This window comes from Hermetia illucens, chromosome 5 (assembly GCF_905115235.1).
Source record: "Hermetia illucens chromosome 5, iHerIll2.2.curated.20191125, whole genome shotgun sequence".
Classification (NCBI taxonomy): Eukaryota; Metazoa; Arthropoda; class Insecta; order Diptera; family Stratiomyidae; genus Hermetia; species Hermetia illucens.
In genome coordinates, this window is record NC_051853.1 from 74,213,725 (window position 1) to 74,238,450 (window position 24,726).

A 24,726-nucleotide genomic window follows, 5' to 3' on the forward strand; every position below is an offset into this window, starting at 1 on the left:
ACGGTTTCACATTGAATCTGAATAAAACTGAATTTTTGACAGCCGATCCCCATGATACAGGCACAATCAATGTCAACGGCAGTGACCAGCCCAAAACTGAGCGATTGAAATACCTCGGGTCAACGCTATCCGCCAATGGTGGATTGCGCTATGAAATTGCTTTACGCAATAACGCAACCTTGATGATTTGGCGTTCCACAACTGGTGTTCTTTGTGATCGACGTATCAACGAATATCTCAAATCTAAAATTTATCGTAATGTTGTCCGCCCTGTCGCTCTCTATGGTTTTGAGTGTTGGCCGACTATAAATGCCAAGGAACGGCATCTTGCGGTAATGGAGGCGAAGTTGTTGCGTTGGGCTAGTGGCGTGACACGTTTTGATCACATCCGAAATGAGGATATCCACGATCGATATGGGTTTGCACTGATCGTGGAAAAACTACGAGAGAGGCGTCTTGGATGGTGTGGTCACACAATTCGTGCCAACGAGAATTCACTTGTCAAGATTGGTCTGAACATCGAAGTCGATGGTAAGCGACCAAAAAACCGGCCGAAACAACGGTGGCTTCATACGCTGGATGGGGATTTAAAAGCCTCGAGATTGCATCCAAATCAGGCATTTGATAAAATAAAATCGCGAAACCGATCACGACGAGCCGACCCCACTAGTGAACGGCACAAAGGCGTGTGTGAACGGTTGGCTTCAATCACAGGGTGGAGGCGATCTCATCAGACGTTGTCTCACACCTGCACCTCAGCGGCGTGACCGAATTCGACTTCGGGTGGGATTTTGCACTATTTTCGTTTAATTCAAAACCCGAAAAGGGAATGAATTATTGCTGGAAAGTACTAGGTTCACACCTAGACTGGTTACATCTAATACAACTGAGCCTGCCATCTACCGAAGGGCGGAGCGAGCTGCTACTCAAGTTACGCCCCGCCAGTGTATGGCGTGTGATATAAACTGACTTTATATCATAATCACGTCAGACATGTGTTGGTATAGAATGAAGCCACATAGAATACAGAACTTTGAACTTCTATAACTTTGTTAGCAACAATTGGATTGCATTCAAACTGCAGAATTGTTTCTTATATTATGACTTATACTGATACCAAGTTTCGTACTTCTAGAGTGAACTTAAGGAACGTTTTCAGGTAAATTTCTAAAATATAATAATATAATAATCGCACTTCATTTAAGACCGTAACGGTACACTACAGAATTAGAGTACTCTATAGGAGGCAATTTGGTCAGCATTGCGCTCACCGGAGCTTATTACCCTGATTTGACACAGGTACTCACTCACAGCTCACTCCCCTCGGTGTCATCCAATATCAAAAATAAGATCAGTTTCAAAAAGTACTGATCGAGCCCTTTTAGTCGGGGTGTCGTGTGTCGTGACTATATTTAGTGAAAAAAAATGTCCACCTCTCATTCACATATGTTCCACTCGCTGTGGTGCGTCAGTCAGACAAATAGACTGACACACAGGCGGATTTATAAGATTTTGGTTCACACAAAAAAAAAATGTGCCCGCCCCTTTCGTTGTATGGGAATCTAAAATTCAACGTAGAAAGATAACAATCACTGTATGCGCGTGATTCACAACTTTAATCTTCCCAAATTTCTTTTCAACAGGTATTACCGTTTAAGGGAAAGGTATTAGACAAATCGACGGAGAGACAGTGCCTCGCTTTTAATAAAGTTTTGTTTCCATGAATTTCTATATCTTTCCCAGAACATGATCATTACATCCGCTGTATTATTTAAAGGGATTATACCGCAATCCTTCAAAGAAAATTGGATTTTTCTCAGAAAAGGAAAAGTGAGATCTCCTCTACAATCGAAAAATGTTGATAAAAGAAATTTATTACGGTAACAAATGTTCAATGGAATGCTTATTCCATGTATTATGAATCCAATCCGGTTAAGAAGGTTTCAAGATTGATTCAAGATAAAGAGATTTTGCTTATCAGTTTCTTTTTGCATCTCAATTCACTTTTTGACATGCACCGGTGAATAATATTTCTTTTACGTTGTCTTACATCAACTTCTTTAATAAGTGGGAACAATGAGCCAATTTATTTCACAAAGCTCCACCCAAGCTTTTCCAATGCAATTTCACATTTATTACGAAATATTGATATAGACTTCTTGGTTTGTAAGACGTTGAGTGCCGATGCCGCACTAGTGCGTGGTGGTTTTCTGTTAGGGGACTACTAAATTAATTTCTGTGACTTTCCCTAAAATTAAATTATAAATTTAACTTGGTCATTCGAAACCATTTCAAAGCAAACATAATATCCATTGGTTTCTAAATTGTCATAATTTTGCAGAATGGAAGGAACCTCTGACATAGTCGTTATGAAATATAAATTATTGGATGTTCCTATATTTTTTAGGGTGGGGCACCAATACAAGATTATATGGTCACTGAATGTATTAATCATGGGTTTATAAACAAGCAAATTATGATAAAGACTTTAAACTCGTTGGTAACTGCAGTAAATTTACGACATGAAGTAAAGCTATTTGGATTCAACCAAGGTTTTGACCAAAATTAAAGGAGTCATACATTTTGTTAAACGTTAACTACAATGGAGTCTTCAGGTAATCTTTGCTGAGGAAATGATGGTTACAAAGAGGCCATCGGTTAAATTTCTAAAATACTGTAATATGCTATTATTAACTTCATTTCATCAGGTTTGGCGAACACATCATACATACGAATACTTCCGAATGTTGGTGACCAAGGCAAAGCCGTCAGCTCCTTATCCCGAGAGTTCAGTCAGTCCCATACTAATTGAGTGAGTGCATTGCCAACGTCCCACGTTTACCGTACAACATCAAATGAAGCGGCATATGTGATTACAGGCATGGGCCCCATCAACATTTTGGCAAATGAGGTCGATGAATCTATGCAGCCGGCGAGACCTGCACGACAATTACCACGCATTGAAGCTATTCTGGAATGGTAAATTAAATGTGATAATTCACCTAAAAGCCGCTAGACTCGCAGGATTATCCCAGATGTCTCAAAATTTATCAAACGGAGGCACGGTGAAGTTAGCTATGACCTAACTCAATACCTAAGCGCACATGGGGGTGCCGTGCATACCTTTCTAGCTTCGAGCGTTATGACTCCCTACATTGTTCGACATGCACGATGATTCCGTTTCCGGAGGATACGAATCATATTGGTTTTAACTGCCCGAGGTTCGCCACAAACAGGGCAGAGGTGAAAATTGACGCCGGGGCGTTATTGTCCCCCGCGAATATCGTGGACCACGTGCTAACCTCTGAAATACTTTGGAGGACGGTGGAAAAATTAATGAAGGCGATCCATAATCAGCTGAGGAAGTAGGAGCTTCGGAGGAAAGTAGCTAATAAGGACACGAACCGCAGTTCGCAACTATTCCTGCCCCGCGACGTAATACCGAATTGGAAGGAAATGGTTTTGGTGAGTAAAATTCGCATATGACAGTATGGTAAGAGCAAGGAGTTGGTTTCACATCTTTTCACATTCCAACGAAAAAAGAAAAGATACGAAGACACACATTCAACCGAATCAAGCCAGGTTTTGTTTGACACTCCTCAATAATGAATTTGCTCAGAATGGGAAAATGTGGAGGATAAGAAGAGAAGTGACCGACCATCGACGTTCCCTGCAGAAGCAAAAAGAAACATCAAAACATTACCTGAAAACAAGTGAATAGTGAGAGCGCATCCACGAAACTTGGTAAACAAGTGTCGAGGTGTGTAACGGTACATTCAACTAACCAAATGAAAGCGACTGTTGTGCAAACCCCCGGAACCGATGAAACTTTTATCAGAAATTCCAAAACCTTGACTTCGTTGATGAACGCGCGGGGAACAATGAGAAGAACCATCCAGCGGATGTTCTTAAAATTCAACGTAAAAGCGATGGTAGCTCAGTACGCATGAGCAACTCTGCCCATACTACAGGTATCCATACCACTTTAAAATTGACAAAAGTAAAGTAAATACAAACAGAAATAATAATAAACAAGCGAAACTCCATACCGCACATCAATGGGTGCACCAAGCGAAAGCGCATCTTTGAAATATTGTGAGCCAAGTATATATATACCTATATGGGGCGGTAATCTTGGCAGAAAAAGCTGAACTCAGCACACAAGCCAGGGAGTTACACAAACTCCAACTTGTCCAACAGCATCCCTGGAGGTCCTTCTGGAATTAACCCCCCTCTCCATCTGCACATACAAATGCAGGCAAAGAGGGCAATATTCAGGTTGGCTGGGAGTATCAATGAGGCGAGGAGCTGCCTAAACCGAAGGAAGATTGATATTATTTCTAGGCAATACCCCGAATTATTGATACCAAGGGATAACATGACAACGAAGTTTCACTTCGATGAGAAGTTTGAACCACTTTGGGGTAATAAGGTAAACTGGGAGAGCGTAGCTGTGACATACGGCTTAAACCAGCAACTGTTACTTGGTACATTGGCGGATTCCTCACCGCAGAGGGAGCAAGTGCCAGTGTCATTGGTCCAAAGAAAATGTACTTGGAGCCAATGGGTAGGTACACTAGCATATTCCAAACGGAAATATACGTCATAGAGAGATGTGCCTCCTTTAATCTCCAAAGGAACTACAGGGGGCAGAACATTTCTATTCTCCCCGACAGCCAAGCAGCGATCAAGGCATTTAGGTCCAACCAGGTGAACTCTAAGCTGGTATGGTGGAAATACCTTGAGAGATTGAATAATCTCGGCTTGTCCAACAAGGATACTCTAGGTTCCAGGCCATGTTGAGTTGGAAGGCAATGAGGCAGTGGATGAACTAGCCAAGCGGGCGGAGTGTGATGAAACCTCTATACTCATTCTGGGACAGTGTCCGGCACTTGTACAAAGTAGCTCGAGGCATCTAGGAGAACACTTAATTCCAGATGCAAAGTTGAAAGATATGGAAGTATGGAATATACTAAAATTCCTAATGGTTATAGGCTTGCTTCAGATACTATGATTAACACTATGGAACACTATAAGCAGCAAAAGGAGCACTTTCTCTTAACAGAATGACAACAAGATCCATGATGAAAGTCAATGACATTCGAAAGTACGTTTGAGGTTAGTATATCAGAGATCAGGAATAAAACAGGGTCTACATACATAGCTGTATAGAGTATTCAATAGCAAAGCAAAGAGCAAGAACCAACTCCTCATGATCAGGGCGAGTAACCGACCGTTGAAAACAATCAAAAGCAACACGGACCGAATCAACTAGAGGTTCGATAATACCCGAATATATGTGTGCGAGAAAAGTCTTTTGAAATCTCTGAAGGAGTTGTATGGGGTTTCAGGATCCAGTAAAAAGGCATACCTGTTACTAATTGAGAATAAGAGGCTGTGCGGTTTAGAACTGAATCCCCTATAGTTCAAAGCAGGAAATGAAACAGAATAAAGCATCATGTGGGAGGGCGACAATCCTATATAAATGAGAAAAACTTAACGAATTAATGGAACCAATGATCAGCATTAAGATAGCCTATGCAAGCGTTTACAACCAAAAAGTTCTATCTGCAATAATAGCATATGACATCCATGATCCATTATAAGTCGACGGGCAAGAGGCGGCATAGGGGACGTAGTCGTGGGCACAGGAAGCGACATCCGGATCTCATTGAAACAAGTGGTTAGACGTGAAGTACTGCTAGAAGAAGGCACTACCATTTCTACTCGACTACGATGCAAATCGATGCAATCGAAGCGGACTAACGACAGGTTAGAAGCATACAACGCAGAAATCCACCAGCATTCGTGACGAAGTTTCTTACAAATGAATCCGGAATTGTGAGTGTCGAAGGAACTCTTTATGTCGGATCACAAAATAACAAAATTCGACATTGAGGTCTTTTCTGAAATAAAGAGAATAATAATCGTTGGCGCAACAATCCATATTAAATCGGGGCCTTGAAGTGTGTTAGAGAACTTCATTCAAGACCGTAACAGTACACTACAGCACAAAGTAGGAGGCAATGCGGTCAGCATTGTGCTCCCCTTCCGAACGACAGCCTTGAGCTCTAACCACTCAGCTATCCGGACACAAAAAACTATCCAGAAATAAAAAGAATGGTAAGGTTTAATAGGAGAACCTATTGGGATTCCTATGTAGGTCATGTGAGTAACTAGTTAGCTCAGGTCGAAGCGGGTGATGATATGAAAAATGAACTGGAACTGGAAACAATGGTGCAAGATCTCATCAGAGTCATCATTGACACGGATGAAGCCAGCTGCCCAGTTAAGATAATCACTTGATCTAGGGACATGAGGAAATAGTTGAGGCACGAAAATGTGCTGAAGAGGTACAGCAACGTAATCACAAACCATAGACTAAAAGGAATCCTTTTCACCTTAAATTTTCAAGCCAACGAGACTGACATCACTTGTGCTGAAAAGTGAAGAGAAGACTTTAGATAACTACATTGGAACTAATAGTCTAGTACGTAATCCCTTACATCCACGCCAACATACACCTTCATTTTTAGAGAGCGGGGTCCACTGCATGGTATAGCCACCCATCCAATTATCTGTCCTCCTTAATGTGTGACCTATCCACTGCCACTTTCGCCTTCCGATCATATCGAGAGACTCAGAATTTGAGCTATTAGCCTCTTGGGAATGTTCATCCTGCATAGATCATGCCAGATACATTGACGTAACCTTTCTTGAAATTGAAGAAGAAGGGGTTTAAAATATGTTTAAACTCTCCACTTTCTTTCAAACTGTAAATGTAGTCAATGCAGGAGGACGCAGATTGGAAACCAGTCAAACTTTCTAGATGTTCTTTGATGCGTCCCAGCCATCGCAGCCATCGCAGCCAGCCAGAACTTATGCCGCCCCTTCAGGACGTTTCAAACGCCAGCCTCTATCCGAAACATTGTGTACGTTTCGGTGGCGGTGAAGTTTTGAAATTTACAGGTTCTATCCCTTTTAGTCGCCTTTTACGATAAGCAGGAAAGCAATCCAATTGGGATTAAGAATTCCTCGAACCTGGTGGAGTAGCAGCAGCTAAGACCATTATAGTACCCATTCATTAAGAAACGCAAGCTTTATCATTGGAAGACAGCTAGACTGTATGAAATTTTAGGTAAACAGGAAACGAAGGTTAAATATTTGGAAATGGAGCTAGATCAAAAGCTTCTCTGGAAGACGCACATCAAGTACAAATGTAGGATGACTGAAAGACAGCTACAACAGCAAGACAAGCAAAAGCCGTAGATTCAAGGAAAATGTACTTCGAATCAATGGGCAAGCATACCATTAATAGGTTTGCGTATTTTAATCTCTGAAACAACAAGGGACACCAACATTGGGTTCTTAGGCGACAGAAAAGATGTTATCAAGACAGGTCCAACCAAATGAAAAAAATTGAATATACTTAGCTCGCGTAGTAGGCTCTGGATTCTCTGGCCATATTCGGTCAGTAGGCGGATTACCTGGCCAGGAAAGGAGCATAAATGCCCTTATTTGGACCAAAACTGTTTTGTGAAGGGCTCATAGTTATGATACTGAAAAATTAAAGGGAACACTTGAGACACTGGGAGAACTTACCAGGAATGGAACATTCCAGAGTACTCAAGGCGAGATGTGACCACAAGCGCTCGCAAGATTGTTCAAACTCACCGAGAAGGGCCATAAGATCATAATGGAGTATTTACGAATCACCACAGGCTAAACTGCCATCTGGGAAATCTAGGGATATCTGCGATACTGATTGAAAATTCCATTGAGAGAGTGATGAAACGCCTATACATATTCTGGGACACTTATGCAAATTAAACCTGGGAGAATATTTTATGCTAAGACACTTTGGGGAAAACAACATCCTAAAATCCTTGCCGATTATAGATTGATTGTATAATTATAGGTGCACTATGCAGTAGTCCTTTGCCGGTGCAGTGCAACTTCCTTCCGTACCATTATTATATAATTATTATCAAAACTAAGCAAGAAAGGATACTCACACTTTCTCTCCATCGTCATTTTCGTACGTCGATTGATAAAGCCCCAGTTTATCCGTGCTTAATTTGGCTGAATAGCTAAACTCCAGAACGTATTGTTGACCGACAATCAACTCACTGTCCAGAGTCACAGTCCGGATTTCCGTCACACTATTAAAGTCATTACCCGTGATCTCAACTTCATTTCCACTTTCTTCTTCGGAAACTTTGGGCGTTTTCAAAGTTATATGAGTTGAAGTATGCAAAGTGATGTAGTTTTCTTCTTCCCTCGCTTCCACTATGATTTTTACTTGACCAGTAAATGTATCTACTTCACAATCTGTATCGACCGTCAATTCAATTGAGTAACTCAGAGGATTGGTTGTATTAGATAAGCGGTAAATGTCTTCACTTGAAACCAAAAGACCACGTTCAAAATGCAAAATACAAATTATTTTCAAAAGGAATACTAAAGGTAGGAGCAACATTTTAGCGATTTTTAATTTGGCCGCGCAAAATTTTTTTTTCCCCCACTGTTGCCGATTTATTTCTGCTATAGACCTATTTATTGGACAGTAATCGAGGGAATGGCTTAAGAAAAATGATCGGTTAAAACTTGGGTGTAATGAAAGTTTGCCTTCTGCACCTGATTATCTACAATTCATTTACTGCCTCTAGATAATGAACGGTGTTTCCAAGGTAAGTGAAAAATAATTTGCGAATATTACCGGAATTTAATAATACTAGACCCTTGTGTATCCTCAATTCAGAATTCTCGGGTCCCAAATGGTTAGTTCATAATAATTTTTGACAGATTATTCTAAAAGGAAATCTCGGTGGGAAGAGCTGATTCGCTAACATATCATGGAGAAAGGAGAACTCCCAATGCAATGTAGGAAAATGGTATAGGCAAATATGGCATCTTCAAACAATTGAAATTTAAATTAAGTTTTTGGATACTTTATTTCAGTTTCCAATATTTTAAATACCGATACAACCTGGAACTCAGCAATATGCTGTTGTGGTAGCGATCAGGACCAATTTGGAAGCTATGTAAAAATAAGAGTTGCTCAATAAAATTAAATGGGTCGAGTAGACTAGACCCGTTATTTCCAGAGAAGAAACTGCAGAAGGGAACAGTTGGTTCCCGAAATACGGCATTTGTTTTTCATCAAATTGTTTACCCAATAAAGGAACTTGTCTAGGATGACTAGGTTCACTAGTTCTGGACCTATTTTCAGAAAAGCGGCTCATATCATATGTGTACCCGCAAAACTACACAGAGTCGCCCACAATGACAGTGACAACACTGTTCTTTGCTTGATATTAATGAACAATATTTGAACAATAATACGCTCATTTACGTTAGGAGAGAATTTTTATAATCAGTCATCAAGTCATAAATTTATGCGTTAACGTATAGCCTCCACGCTTGCTAACGTCCAGACCGCTTACATCACATTGCGTTTATAGAATTTACTCCATATTCTGCTTATCTCGCCCCTCAACGGCTTACCTTTGGTTTTCACTAAATCTAATGAAAGGGGACGCAGCCGTTAATTCAAACTTTCAAATATGTCCCACATGCCCTTTCCTCCAACCAAGATGTCAAAGGAATCGTAGCGTCTTCGAAAGCTCCAATTATGGACAGTTCCATTTACTAACGAACGCAGAATAAAATGTAACAAGATGGAATCTAGACGCGATTTGTTATCAGAGTATCGTATAATCTCAGCTCTAAGGTATCCACTTATTAATGCAAATCTTTGATGCGCCTCCATTTGTACATATATTTCATTAATAATTCAGCACGTGTGCAACTTCTGTAATCGTAGTTTGACCCATTATTTATTGAGTAACTTTCGCGTTTGAAAATCGTCAGTTTTGTAATTGAAGATACATTGTTTTGCATACATAGTAGCATGTGTAGACTTGTGCTTGCGTTGTGAGATATATTGAGTGGAGAGAAACATTTTTAAGGTTTTGTCTTTTCCACAAAAGGTTTCATCAGTTCTGCCATTTTTGGATAAATTTGTTAGGCAATATGTCAAGTGTAAACAGAGAAGAAGAATCTTCCTTTTTTGGTTACAAATTGCCTTTTTAAAAAATCCTGTGTTTATTCCCATCTGTCAGGAGGAATTAGTGATTCCTTTAATACGATATTTGTTCAATTGAACAAATTTGTGTGTCTATCTTTTTAACATTTTGTGTGAAACAAAAGCTTATTAGAATCGATTCAATGTCTGTCTGTCCGTCTGCCTGTTTGTCACACTCCATTTATTCGAAGCTGATGGAGCTATTGTCACGAAATTTGGTGAGAACATGTGGTCTTTGAATCTCTTTACATGTAGTAAGTGGCACCATCTCGGGTTAAGTTTAAGAGGGGAGACGGGGGCTCGCAATACATACGAAAGAGGGATGTGCATTTTTTTTACAGAATATGGTCATGTTGTGTTTCAAAAGAAAGGCGTCATTTAGTAGTTTTAAAAAAGTAAGAACTCAAAATGTATTCCCCGAAAAGTGTAAAAGATCTCGAACCTATCCAACGAAAAATTCGGAAAATTCACACTAATCAAAATCTAGGCCTCAAAATATATCCCACTCCGATTAGTGCTCAAACAAAGTTAATAATTGCGTAATATAAATTTTAGAAATTTGACCGAACGCCACCCTTAAGTTCATCCTAAAAACTGTAATGAACTAACGGGGTAAGACAACCTGGAGGGAAGAACTATCCCAAAAACCTAAGAAATTGGCGGGATTGACAGTGAAGGTCCGCTCGCAAAACTGAAGCTCAATCGTTGCGTTCGGTTGGCGCGTGCTTGTACGCCTCTGTGCCAGCCAGGCTCGAGAATGGGGGGGTCATTCCATTGAGCGCTATAATCCCTCACGTGTCATTAAACAAAATTCAAGTGACTTGAAGATAACCGCACAAACATAGGAATTCGCGTAAGCCTAACGAGTTAAAACAAAACGCGAGCTAAAACCTCCAAAAATTAAATTTAAAGAAAAACGACGGCTCGACCGTTTGCATGGAGCCGTAAATTTCCGAATCCGATTGCCTCGATATAGGAGGCAGATGCACGACGGATCACAATCTTGATCCCTGTTTTTTCTGCCTCAGATGTTTATTGAGGCGCAGCCGCTGACGTTCCCTCTCTGCATTGACACCCTCTGGCCATTATTCTGGAGACTGTCCCTAATATGTGTGGATTTTGCGGGGCTCATAATTAAAAAAAAAATAATAATTTTTCATGACGCAGAAGTATATTTCCATGCAAAAACGATAAATCGGTAAATAACAAAATAAAATAAATCATTAAACTGTTCAAGGAGTATCCATAAATAAAAATGATAAAATTAAAACTGGTAGTATAGGTCCCGGGGCGAAACGTGGATTGGTACCCACGATGGAGCATAAAACCTGGGAAATGCCTGCTGAACCAACACCAACAGCTCTACTACCAAACCCTATCTCCACCTCCACGTGGTGACCGCTGGGAGCTCTTTCTTGACGAAAAGCTGCAGACGGAGAAGGATGAAGGCGAGTCTCCCGCGCCTAAAAACGGGACAAATTGTACCAACTGGTCCTCCAGGTTGGGGGTTGGGTAGGGCTGACAACCCTACACGGAAAACAACCGTTACGAAGCCACAACAGGAGCCTCGGATAGGACGGATACTAAAACGACGGACCCGGCAACGACAAAGGAACAACGATTTGCGCATTTTCTCATGGAACGTGCGCTCCCTGTACAGAGATAAAGCTGATAAGCAGCTAGCCGATACCCTGTCCCAATATAGGGCTGATGTAACAGCGTTGCAAGAGATGCGATGGACAGGGACCGGTTTCCTGGAGAAGAGCCACTACACCATATATTATAGCGGCCATCCAGTAAACCATGTGCTCGGAGTAGGTTTCTTAGTCAGCCAAAAAATGAAACCTGCTGTTATCGGCTTTGAAAGTATAAGCGAACGGCTATGCACTTTGCGCTTGCGAGGCAAGTTTAGAAATATAAGCCTCATAAACGTTCACGCCCCTACAGAGGAGACTGCAGAGTCGGAGAAGGATACCTTCTACGAGGCAGTAGAAAGAACCCTCGAAGCCTGTCCCAGATATGATATCAAAATCATACTTGGGGATTTTAACAGCCAAGTAGGGAAGGAGCCCGTATTCAGACGATACGTTGGCTCCCATAGCTTACACGAAAAAACAAATGATAACGGACTGCGGACTATTCAATTAGCAGGGTCACACGAAATGGTTGTTGGAAGTACCTGGTTTGCGCGGATAGCGGTCCACAAACATACGTGGGCCTCTCCAGACGGGACCACTTTCAACCAAATTGACCACGTGTTGATCGAACGCCGCCACCTCTCAGCCTTGATGAATGTCAGAACATATAGGGGGGCCAATATAGACTCGGATCACTATCTCGTTGGCATGGTGCTCCGAGCTCGAATAACAATACCACCTAGAATCCCCTCTGACAATCAGGTGAGAGTGAACACTGAAGCCATCCACAACACAACCCTCCGCGACACCTATAAGAGGGAAATGGATGCCGCAATAACCGCAGTCAATAGAGGACCTGGAGATGAAGCATCAACTAATGATCTTCACAACCACCTGAAGAACGTTATCATGGATACGGCCACAAATATACTTGGCCCCAGCCGCAAAAGGAGTCGGAACGGCTGGTTTGACGATGAATGTAAGCTAGCAACGGAACGGAAGAATGCCGCATACCGAGTAATGTTGCATTCTCAAAGAACGCGGGCACGCGCAGAGACTTATCACGAACTCCGTCGAGCGGAGAAGCGACTTCACAGACGGAAAAAGGAAGCCTGGGAGAACCAACAAGTCTGTGAACTAGAAAAGTACAGGGAGCAACCGCACCAGGCGCGGAAGTTTTACCAACAAGTCAGCAGGATGAAGCCTTATACACCTAGATGCTCATCCTGCCGAGACAAAGAGGGAAATCTGATTTCCGACAGAATGGGCATATTAGAGCGATGGGTCGAGTACTTTGATGAGCTACTGAACAACCAGAACATCGGCGAGTTGGAGGTCCCGCCAACTGAAGACGACGGACAAATACTGCCACCACCAAGTTTAGGAGAAACAGTCCGTGCAATTCATCGGCTAAAAAATCATAAGTCACCAGGAGCCGATGGAATTACAGCCGAATTGGTTAAATATGGAGGCGACCAGTTACACCAAGTGGTTCATCAACTTGTGCTCAAGGTATGGGACAGCGAATCAATGCCTGACGATTAGCAACGAGGCATAATCTGTCTCATACATAAAAAGGGAGATATCACACAGTGCAGCAATTATAGAGGTATCACGTTGCTGAGTACCATCTATAAGATATTCTCCACTATCTTGCTAGGCCGGATAGCCCCATACGCCCAGAACATCATTGGCCCATACCAAAGAGGCTTCACTCCAGGCAAATCAGCAACAGATCAGATTTTCTCTCTGCGGCAGGCGATGGAAAAACTGTTGGAATATGGACAACAGTTGCACCATCTGTTCATCGACTTTAAAGCCGCCTATGATAGCATAGCCAGGGTAAAACTGTACACGGCCATGAGGGAATTCGGTATCCCGACGAAATTAATAAGACTGACTAGGCTGACCCTGACCAATGTGCGAGGCCAGATAAAAGCAGCAGGATCACTCTCAAGACCATTCGACATCAACAACGGTCTACGACAAGGGGATGCGCTATCATGCGTCCTCTTTAACCTGGCCCTCGAGAAAGTGATCCGTGATGCTGAGGTGAATGCAAGAGGTACGATCCTCTTCAAGTCCACCCAACTACTGGCCTATGCTGACGATATCGACATCATGGGAAGAACCACCCGAGACGTTCAAACTGCCTTCATCCAGATCGAGCAGGCGGCGCGAGATCTTGGGCTGCACATCAATGAAGGCAAGACAAAATACATGGTGGCAACGTCAGCGCCGAAGACGAATCAACCAACAACATCAAACCGCACTGGTCAAACACAAGCACGAACAAGAATAAGGATAGGGGAATACAACTTTGAGACCGTTGACAATTTCTCCTATCTAGGGTCGAAAATCACAACCGATAACAACTACGATGATGAAATCCGCGCACGGTTGTTGTCAGCCAACAGAGCCTACTTCAGCTTACAAAGACTGTTCCGCTCGAAACGTCTCACCATAGGGTCAAAGCTCTTACTGTACAAGACTATGATCTTGCCAGTCCTCATGTATTCCTCGGAAACTTGGGTTCTTAGCAAGAAAAATTGCGAACTCTTGGCCGCGTTCGAGAGAAGAATCCTCCGAAGAATTTTTGGCCCCCTACATGAGGATGGACGATTCCGTAGCCTACACAATGACGAAATCTATGAGCGATACCATGACCGTCCGGTTGTGGATAAAATCCGGCTCAATAGGTTACGGTGGGCGGGTCACTTAATCCGTATGGATGAAGATGATCCCACCCGGAAAGTCTATAAGGGCAATATCTATGGTAGGAAAAGAAGACGAGGCAGACCCTGCCTAAGATGGAGCGATGGCGTGGGCCAGGACGCCAGACAGCTTTTAGGGATATCGAATTGGTGGACCTCGGCGCAAAACCGGGATGTCTGGAGTTCCTTATTAAGGCAGGCCTAGACCGGATACCGGTTGTTGCGCCGTTGATGATGATGATGATGAATAAAGAATGAAAAACAAATAAATAAAAATATCGTGAATTGGGGGAAACGTTCTACGAATCTCTGATGCAACAAGGGGCGGTGAGATGTTGCTCTCGCCGTTATTTAGAAGTAGGAGTGGATGATGAAGAGGTTCATTTCTTCAGTCCACTTCATCCGTTGCCTACAAGAACCTGCTGAAGTGGTCGCCGCAGATTGTGGCGAAACAGCTGCGGCAGGCGGAGCAATGCTCCTGGTCGTCGTGGCGCCTAATCATCGGACCGCCCCACGACTAGCGGTTTTGACGCCGTGCTGTTCATTACGGGAACCCGACCCAGTCAAAAAGTCAGACGACTCCCGCCGGTTATCTGCACCGGGCCTCAATCTTCTCATTGGATGGATTTGCATTTTATACCTAACTGCTAGGTGTGTGGATAGCTTCCTCAGTGAGTAATCTGAAAAACTGCAAAGTTGCTGAACTTTCCTCACCTACCTACTATCCCTGAGATGCTGCGGTAGCGTATAGCCATTCAGACTGAGGCTATCCATCAGTCCTCCTTTCACAACCAGGTTTGGGACCGGCTACGGCGTAGTTTCAAACAGGCTAGGTTCAAACCATCAGTCCTCCTTTTACAACCAGGTTTGGGACCGGCTACGGCGTAGTTTCAAACAGGCTAGGTTCAAACCATGCAGAAGTACACCATTCTGCATACGTGCTCCATGTTGCGGAGAGTTCTCGACAGATCCTCTCATTGACCTACCACCGGCCATCACCACCAGCGCCCCTTTAGTTTCTAAGTAAGTAGGTTTATCTGAGCCTAAATGTTTGGCGGTAGTTTGCTATTATTAAAGTATGAAAGGAGGAGGGATGAATAGCTTCAGTGTGAATGGCTGTACTCCACCGCAGCGTCTTAGGGAGTAGATGAGGAAAATGCAGGAACTTTGAAGTCTTGCATATTACTCATTGAGGAAGCTATCCCCACACCAGGCAGTTAGGTATAAAATGCGAATCCATCTAATGAGAAGAAAAGGAAATTTGGGGGTCCGGTACGGATAACTGGCGGGAGCCGTCTGACTTGGTGACTGGGTCGGGTTCCCCTAATGGACAGCACGACATCGAAATCGCTAGTCCACTTCAGCAGGTTCCCGTAGGCAGCGGTTGAAGTGGCCTGAAGAAATGAACCTCTTCATCATCCATTCCTACTACGAAATAAGGGCCAGAGCGGGTACAACATCTTACCGACGAGCATTTCCCGCAATTCACGCACGTGACTGTGCAGTGAGTCTCAGACCAGTTGTAATGATATGAGTGGTTATAGGAGATAAGGTCGATCATCCTGAGTGGCCGATAACGACCTAGAGGGCAGAGCTATCCCAAAAATCTAAACAAATTGGCTAAATTGACCGTGAAGGTCCGCCCCCAAAGATTGAAGCTCCATCAAAGTGCTCGGTCGACACGTTCTTGCACGCCTCTGTGCTAGCCAGGCTCGGGAATGTGGGGGAGGGGGTCCTTTGAGCGCTTTGATCCCTCACGCTTCATTACTCAAAACAACGTGTCTATTCCGATGCGTGGGTCGGCACCGGATTCTAAACTCGACATTAATACGGATTTCGCGACGGCCTATCGAAGGACAAACAGAACGCGAACTAAAATTGGAAATTAAAAGAAAAAAACAAAAAACAAAAACGGCTCGACCGCGCGCGTGGAACCGTAAGTCTCCGGACCCGAGTGCCGCGATCAAGAGGGGAAGATCCACGACGGTTCACCGACTCAATGATCGTCTCTTCCGCCTCAGATCTTGTATGAGGCACGGCCTCTGAGGTTCCCACCCTACCTCGACATCCTCAGGCCAGTTATTCACTTTGAGGATGAGAGAGAAGGGGAAAAGGAGGATTCGAAAGGAGCTTCAATCTTTGTGGGCGGATCTTCACGGTCAATTTAGCCAGTTTGTTGAGATTTTTGGGATAGCTCTGCTCTCTAGGTCGTTATCGGCCGCTCAGGATGATCGACTTGATTTCCTATTACCACTCTTATCATTACACAGTACCGCTCTATTACTCGCACCGACGCAATTCCGATCATTCACCAGGGAGCGCGTTCGAATTGAGGTAACCGCTAAAATTGGTAACCGAGTGTCGATGGGGGCAGAGGCGGCGACATCAACAACACCACGCCGCACTACAGGCAACAGTTTCAGTACTCGCCGAAGCACTCTTCTCCACCGTCCAGCTGAGGTTTCCGCTGAGGTTCGGGGCGAATTCCAAAGAGTGTGTATAGAATTCTCGGATATGAATCCTTTGCATAAACCAGGTAATTCCCAGGCTCTACGCATTTTCAGCAACTCCGATAATTCTATTTGAAATCAATGATGCATCTTGACTGTGTGCTGATATGTCGATGCCGCAACTACAATCACTTGTGTATTGTGGTGCAGTTACGGCTGTCAGATTGCACGGTCAGACGATTCGCTTTCGCGTTATTGGTTTAAGTGACCGAAGAGATCTACCATGGAAAATTCGTCTGGAACGTCGGGTTTAGCAAAGCTATGCCATCCCCAGTGAAACACCCGTAGTTGAAATTCTGAACATACTAAAGCAGAAACTTTCTGTTGTATGCAGTCAGTTACGACGGTATGACGAAAGTCACTCCAGATGTGTCCAGAATGCAACATATGCGAGAAACCAGCGGAGCTTTTTCAGATCTCTCAACGAATCCCAATACAGCGTCCAGAGAGTGCAGTTTTCGATAACGGGAGCGAAGGAATACTGGGGAAAATTTTGGGGATTACCGCCCAGCACGCTGAACATGTTGAGTGGATCATCACCGAAGGCCTGGCATGAATTTTGCGGATGTTACCGAAGTGAAAGTTCGACGAGCCATAAACTGGAGGGGCCCAGCTCTGGATCGGGTGCAGAATGTCTGGTATAAGAAATTTACCAGCGTACACAGTCGGTTGGCACACAGCATAAATCAGGTCATGATTCGGTCGGAGGAATTTCCACCCTTCCTCACTGCGGAGATTACCTACCTTATCCCTAAGAAGGATAGGGTGCAAGACCCCGCAGACACAAGACCGATTATTTGCCTACCAACCCTTTACAAATTCATAACGTCCATTATTAGTGGAAGAGTCAATGCGCACCGCGAAGAACATTCTGTCTGTGGAGCAGAAGGGCTGTCGAGTTGGGTCAATGGGCTGCAAGCAAAGACAAGCAAAATGAGGCCAAAGAAACCTCTTTTGTTGCTTTATCGATTATACCAAGGCTTTCGATAGCGTCCCGCATACCTGGCAAATCGATGTCCTACGTCTGTATCGTATTGATCCGAAATTAATAAAATTTTCGGCGACAGTCACGCCACCTTATCAGTCCTGTTATCTGAGGTTGCTAATACCTTAGAGCCCATCCATATGCGAAAGGGCATCTTCCAGGGGTATTCATTGAGTCTCCTTTGGTTTCGCATGGCACTGAACTCCCTTTCATAGCTACTGAATGATGTTAGAGGGCATGGTTTTGCAATAAAGTATGACCTACGTGCTAAGTGCGAACTAACACACTTGATGTACTTAGATAACATCAAGTGGTATGCTGGTACTGACGACTATCTGCGAATAGTAGACATGTTCAGCCATGATATTCGGATGGAGCCATGATATTTGGAAAGAAGCATCGAATCCAAGCCATTCGCAAAGATCATCTCGAGTCGCATGCCGGACACAGCATTGGTGACCTCCACATCGAAGCTATGACCGAGACAGACTTCTACAAACACCTAGGAATTCTGCAATGAATGCATGCTCGAGTTGGTGATCTGAAGGATGCTCTGCTGTCAGAATTCCTGCGGCATGTAAAGCTGGTACTGAAACCGCATCTCTCGGGGAAGAATAAAGTAAGCGCATTGACTATATTCACTATCCCTTCACTGGCCTAAGCATTCGGAATATTGCCATGGCCGAAGACCAGCTCATCCAGTGACGAAACTATGTCCAAATTCCGAATGAATCATCCAAACTCTACCGTGGTGCGGATGAGCTGCCTTGTGACATCGGAGGTAGGGGCGTGGTTGACGTGGTGGTACAACATCATCGCCAATTCTACTCGCTGCGCTCTTTTTTTATAGCAAAGAGCAGGCGATTCCCTTGCATGCGGCTGTCTGTAAAGCAGACTGTGGACTGACTCCACTTAATTTGAAGGATCAATCTTTCAATCCTCTGAGTTGGGTGAAGTCGGACCAAGAGCGGATCGATGAATGGAAGTCGAAAGCAATGCACGGTAAACACGTGAACTGCCTTTGGCAGCCATTTGCCGATTTGCATTTGTCGAACAGATGGGTGTGCGCTGGGGAACTTTGCTGAGATGAAGGGGTTCATGTGTGTCATTCAGGATGGCATGGTCGCCACCCGAGCGTACAAAAAGCCTTTCATGAAAGAACGGGTGGAGAACGACCAGTGTAGAATGTGTGGTTCGCCGTTAGAAACGTTGAACCATCTTATTTCTGCCTGCACTATTATGGCACCGGTGCAATACATCACCAGTCATAATGCTGTATATAACGTTATCCATCAAAACCCTGCACACAAGCATGGGCTGATCACGGGAACATGTCCGGGTCACCGATATGAGCCGCCAGCAGTATTTGATAGTTTTGCTTACAGCATGTATAGGGACCAGCAAGTTCTAACTGATCGCCCCTTTCCACACTACAAGCCTGACGTGCTGTTAGTTGATAAGACGGGTCGCTCCGCGTATATTGTCTCTGTCTATCCCCCATAATAGCAACATTGAACGGAAATACGTGGAGAAAAATGAGAACTGTGAATCACTGGCTTGGGAAATCAAAGAAACTAGGTGTCTCGAGGGGGTGGCTGTAGTTCCCATAATATTGTCAGGTATTGTACCAAACTCCTTCACGGCTTCCCTTGTCTTGGGACTATCACGCAGTCTGGTTCAAACCATGCAGAAGTACACCATTCTGTATACGTGTTTTTAGCAAAACAAAGTTATCTGTTGATACACAAGCCAACTCTTCTTTCTTTTCCCTAGTCTCTCCGTTTGTTTTCTGGTTTATTCCACCTCCTTATGCATTGCTGGATATATTCTTTGAAGTTTATCACCGGGTTTTCTTTTAGAATTTTTATTAGAGTCACAGTGGATGCTACGATTGACCTAGTCGACCATCAATCTTTCACCTCCTCGTGAAATTATCTAAAAAAGTACGAGATATTTACAAAATAGAAACAAAAAAGAAAATGCATCCTGAAATGACAACCTCTCAATAAAATCTCGCGATTTCGTTCCACTTCCTTCACAATCTGAACCTTTTTCACCAACAGACAAAAATTATCTCCTCCTCCCATTAGCTGTCTCTCGATCAGCCGGTTCCACTAAACCTGGCATTGAACTTCTAGAGTACATGTTGCCAGCAACATATGCGATAGCGTTGATGGATGCGGTATTCGCATTCGCCCGAATACATTCAATAATGAGCAACATGTGGGGAAATTTAAGGTAATCGCACACTATAGAATGCATTATTTAATCAAATTAATCCCGAACGTGAATTTATTGCAATCTGAGACGTGCAGCGCGTCATCACCATATAAAGTGAACTCATATGAACGGTGGATATTTCAAGGAATATTTTGAATTTCCAGCTATGTACTGATGGGGAAACGTGCATAGGAAATTTCTCGCAAAATATTAACATAAAAACCTTTATACCCGAAGAGTACAGCGACTTGTTTGTATTTATTATGAGTCCTTGATCGCAATTTTACTTCCGCAACTAACAACATTACTGCCGAATAAATTTGGATGACCGTTTGGCCAGCGGGGTTACTGAAACAGAGGTTTTTAGCCTAATCTATAGTGTAGCTGCTCCCGTTATTCTCTTCCACAATCAACATCATTAAAGGAAGAACAGCAGCATGCATATGTTGACTTTACCGCTCTGGGGTCAACAAAAGAGTCGAAAAGCTGAGAAATCCATTTTCAAAAGTAAACAGATGTGCTACGAGCATCGTTGGAAGCCATTATTTCTGCAGAAATACGTCAATCAGAGAAATCCTCGAGCTTCTGAAGCTGGAAATTGCGGTATGCTCCAATCGTAGCTGACAGCTAAGGAGCAAAAATGATTTGCAGAAGGCTTCATAGGTTGATAAGACCCGCATATTATCGATACAGTACCAGGCACTCCATCAAAATAAAATGTGGCAACAGTCTGCACTAATTGTCAATACCACTTGACTCCATTGTGGTGATTGTAAGTGTTACAGCTATACAAAGTCAACCCGAAGGTGGTACTTCTCCAGAGGACAGTGAAGAAGAATGGGAGGAAAAATGTCTTAGATATCCTCGTAATCATCCGAAGAGATACCAATCTGGCGTGAAATTTACCACGACGATTCTCTCTCTGTTTGGCTTCGAAACCGTTGTCCCGTCTTTTGCATGAAAGCGGATATGAGTTTCAAAAATGGCATATTGTCGTAATGTACATTAAGCCATTTAATGTACATTGACGACATCAAATTGTATGCCAAAGACGAGAACCACCTTCGCTCCTTGCTGGACATCACCATCTATATCGGCATGCAGTTGGGTTTGGAGTAAATGTTGCATGGAAGCAATTGTTCGGGGAAAGCAGGCCGACAATGAAGGATACAGCCAAACAGACAGACATTCAAATTGAGGGACGACCGACGTCTGCAAATAGCTTGGCATATTGGCTGCGAGAACAACTGCTGCAGCAATGATTAAATCCAAACTATCCAGAAAACAGAGCTGTTCGAGAAAAATAAAGTCATGGCATTCGCCATTCACATCCATCCAGATACTTTCGTTATGATACAGTGGTGTAATATTGATTTAGAGTCTGTCAACAGGCAAGTAAGGATAGTCTTTTCAAATAACAACATGAACAATAGAGCTGCCGAGAAATTGTGGATCTCTATCCCAGGTTATCAAGGTGGAAGGGTGCGCTTGATAAGAGCTATTCACTGTAATCATTCTCTTCGTGCGTGCATCTGCTGTCATAACCCAGTTTGCAAGATTCTCAATCGTCGCGAGCCTTGGCGAATTGTCGGGTCACACAACTGCGGAATCACACTATTGCCAACGACCACAGTGTTGATCACAGAGGCCTGATCTGGTTCTGCTTTTCAATGAAGAATTATTGTGCTCCATAATCGATGTAGTCGTACCGTTGGACTAGAATCCTGTTGGAAAACAGCAATAAAAAATGCAACCATGTCCCGAAGGGGAGTCATAAAATCTGGTTGCTTGTACAATCTCGGAACAGGATCGGAAGTGGTTGAAGGCTCTATTAACAGAGTGATGGTGGAGAGTGGAAGACGGGAATGATCATTAAGATTCCAAAGAAAAGCACTCATTTCGAGTATGACAATTGGAGGGCGTGCTCCCTGCCGTCGTAAAGAGAATAGCTAAATTAATGCTGGAACGCATCAAAGAATATCTTCAAAGTTTGATAGACAGAGAGCAGGCTGGTTCCAGCTCCCCATTCGCCTGGATTGACCAGATCAACAGGCTACGGATCATTTTGAAACAGTGTGTGAAGTATAGATCTTCACTTCATCTGTTCTTCATTGATTTTTGAAAAGTTTTGTAGCTGGCATGTTCTAAGCAGGACGACAAGGGAGCGAATTATATCCAACTTAAAACTGCCAGTACTTTAAACCTGAGCCAAGGTAAAGCAAATTTGTTTGTTTGGGATATGAGAGATCCCAAGTGATAGAATGTTGCTTTCCATCTGGTATGGTCTCACATCGAGTAGATGTGGACTTAGGATCCCTCATATCCGAAACGAAAAATTAAGCTTTAGCCTGGCTTAGACTTAAAGTACTGGTGGTTTTAAGTTGTATATAATTCGCACCCTTATCGTGTTTGTGATTATATAAAAAGGGCGATTTCCGTCTGTTGCCACTTTCGGTCACACTGCTCCCAGAGCAGAGGTAAGGCAGCGCCTGATGGGTTGCCTCTGCCTTGGGTGAAACCATTAGTCTTTAGTTTATAGATTCGACACATATCAAAATTTATGCTTGAAGAGGCTGGTAACACTTGCTAATTAGCAGGCGAGCTAACTTGTACAGCTAACAACGAATCACCGATTAGCCTGTCCTTCAATACAAGCAAGCAGAAATCTAGGCAAAATCCTTTCTTGACGCAAATAAAAGAAATGTCGCTATTAATATCTTAATCCGTGCCTAGGTTTTCCTCTCCTTTTTCTCTTGTATATGGCTTGGTTCTTAACGTTACTTATTCCCATGATGATTATGTCAAACCAGATGTTGCCCTTGTTCTTCCATACGTCTGCCTGCTGACCTTATATGTTGCTTATTGTTCTAAGTTACTAACTTCGTTTCCGGGTGAGAAGTAACCATTTCATGATCCCCAACTAAGCAATAACCGGTATTCGGTCTAAGCCTGGCTTTGCGAGAAACTCCATACATCCTCGTTTTGCGACTAAGTTCACTATTTCAGTGTCCCTAAAATCTGATCAGGAATTGTCCATCCTCAGGTAGGGGCCAAACATTTTTCGGAGGGTTTTTCCCTTCAACCCGGCAAAGAGTTCCCAATTTTTCTTGTTAAGAATCTAGGTGTCCAAGGAAGGCACAATGGCTGTCAAAGCCACTTTTTTGGGTAGGGACGGAAAATGCATTTACTCACAAAGTTCCGGACTTCTGTCTCAGACAGCCTACCGGACTCTAAACCAAAATCGTCTGATACATTACCTCAGGCCAAGCATATTTAGTATAGGAACAAAACCACGCAGTTTAGAGAACCTCATCTACCCTGGCATTTCTCCTACCCATCTTCCACTTTTTCGCCCTAAAAATGCATTGAGGGCCACATGCCACTTGGCAGCATGGCCTCAATTATGGTACTAGGGACACAAGATACTCTTCCATCGAAAACTGATGGCCATGGCCGCATGATGAGCCGCGCGGCCAACGACCCCTTGATTCTTTTTCCCAAGATTGCAGCCCTTCGGCGAGAGTATTTCCCTGGCCTTTTCTGAGGTGTATAAACTTTCCCATCTGCTTACTCGTCGCATCACCATTCCCAGTGGTGCGCTGAGCTTGCTCAATCGTGCTTGCAGTACCAGTGCCGTAAGATTATCGACATATTCGATCAGATGCGATTCATCAGGCATCTGGAGTCGTACAATACTATCGTGTGAAGCGTTCCAAAGGTCCGGGCCAAGGATAGATCCCTGAGCCACCCCCGATGTTACCTTCATTCTACGCTATCCTTCTCGGATCTCGCAGGGCACGATCCTTCAAATAGTTATTTAATATCCGCAATATGTAGACTAAAATATGTTTGTCTTACCCAATTTCACCGCTTTGGACACCCCCTCAATCGTATCAACTGCAGATCATCCGATTTTAAAACCATATTATGTTCGCCAGTAGTCCACAGCACGTATTACGTCAATCGGTACGCTGAGGACACCTCGTGGTTGCCCTTGCTTATCAGCAAAAGTCTTGCAACTTTCCAGCGGGAGGGAAAAACACTCGCTGTCAAACATGCGTTGAATGCGCTGAGTAGCAATTTCGGCTTCTATTTACATTCAAATTTTAACACTTCACTGGGAGTAACATCCGGTCCTGGTGGTTTTTTGTCCTCCATAGGCAAGATCGCTTCCTTCAGTTGCTTTACGATAAGGGATGAGCATTCCTTAGTTCTCACTCTTTCCTCGATAGCGTCAGCTCTAATGGGGTGGACAGAATCAAGACCTACATTATTTTGAGACGTTTCGGGCGAAAAAGTTGTAAAAAAATGAAATGGGCTCTGTTGTATACCAACAACCGTGAGTGGATTTCATCGTTATAACTGTTATCGGTTATGATTTTCGACCCTAACTAGGGGAAATTATTAACGGTTTCAAAGTTTAAATCTCATATTTTTATTATTTACTTCTTTGTTTTTTTGTGCTGACGTTGTCACCTGCTATTTCGTCTTGCCTTCATTAATGTGCAGCCCACGACCTCATATAATTTGCAGGCTCCTTGATCTGGCTGGTGCCTCTCGCATTAACATCAGC

At 43.4% G+C, this 24,726-nt stretch overlaps 1 protein-coding gene across 1 annotated transcript in view; it reads right to left on the reverse strand.

Annotated features, from left to right (window-relative positions):
• The window catches only part of LOC119658134, a 117,207-nt gene that overhangs the window by 32,248 nt on the left and 60,233 nt on the right, over positions 1–24,726 (reverse strand). The window contains exon 15 of the mRNA XM_038065403.1: positions 8,016–8,606. Within this exon, the coding sequence (XP_037921331.1) occupies positions 8,016–8,606 (591 nt within the window). The remainder of the gene's footprint in view (positions 1–8,015; positions 8,607–24,726) is intronic.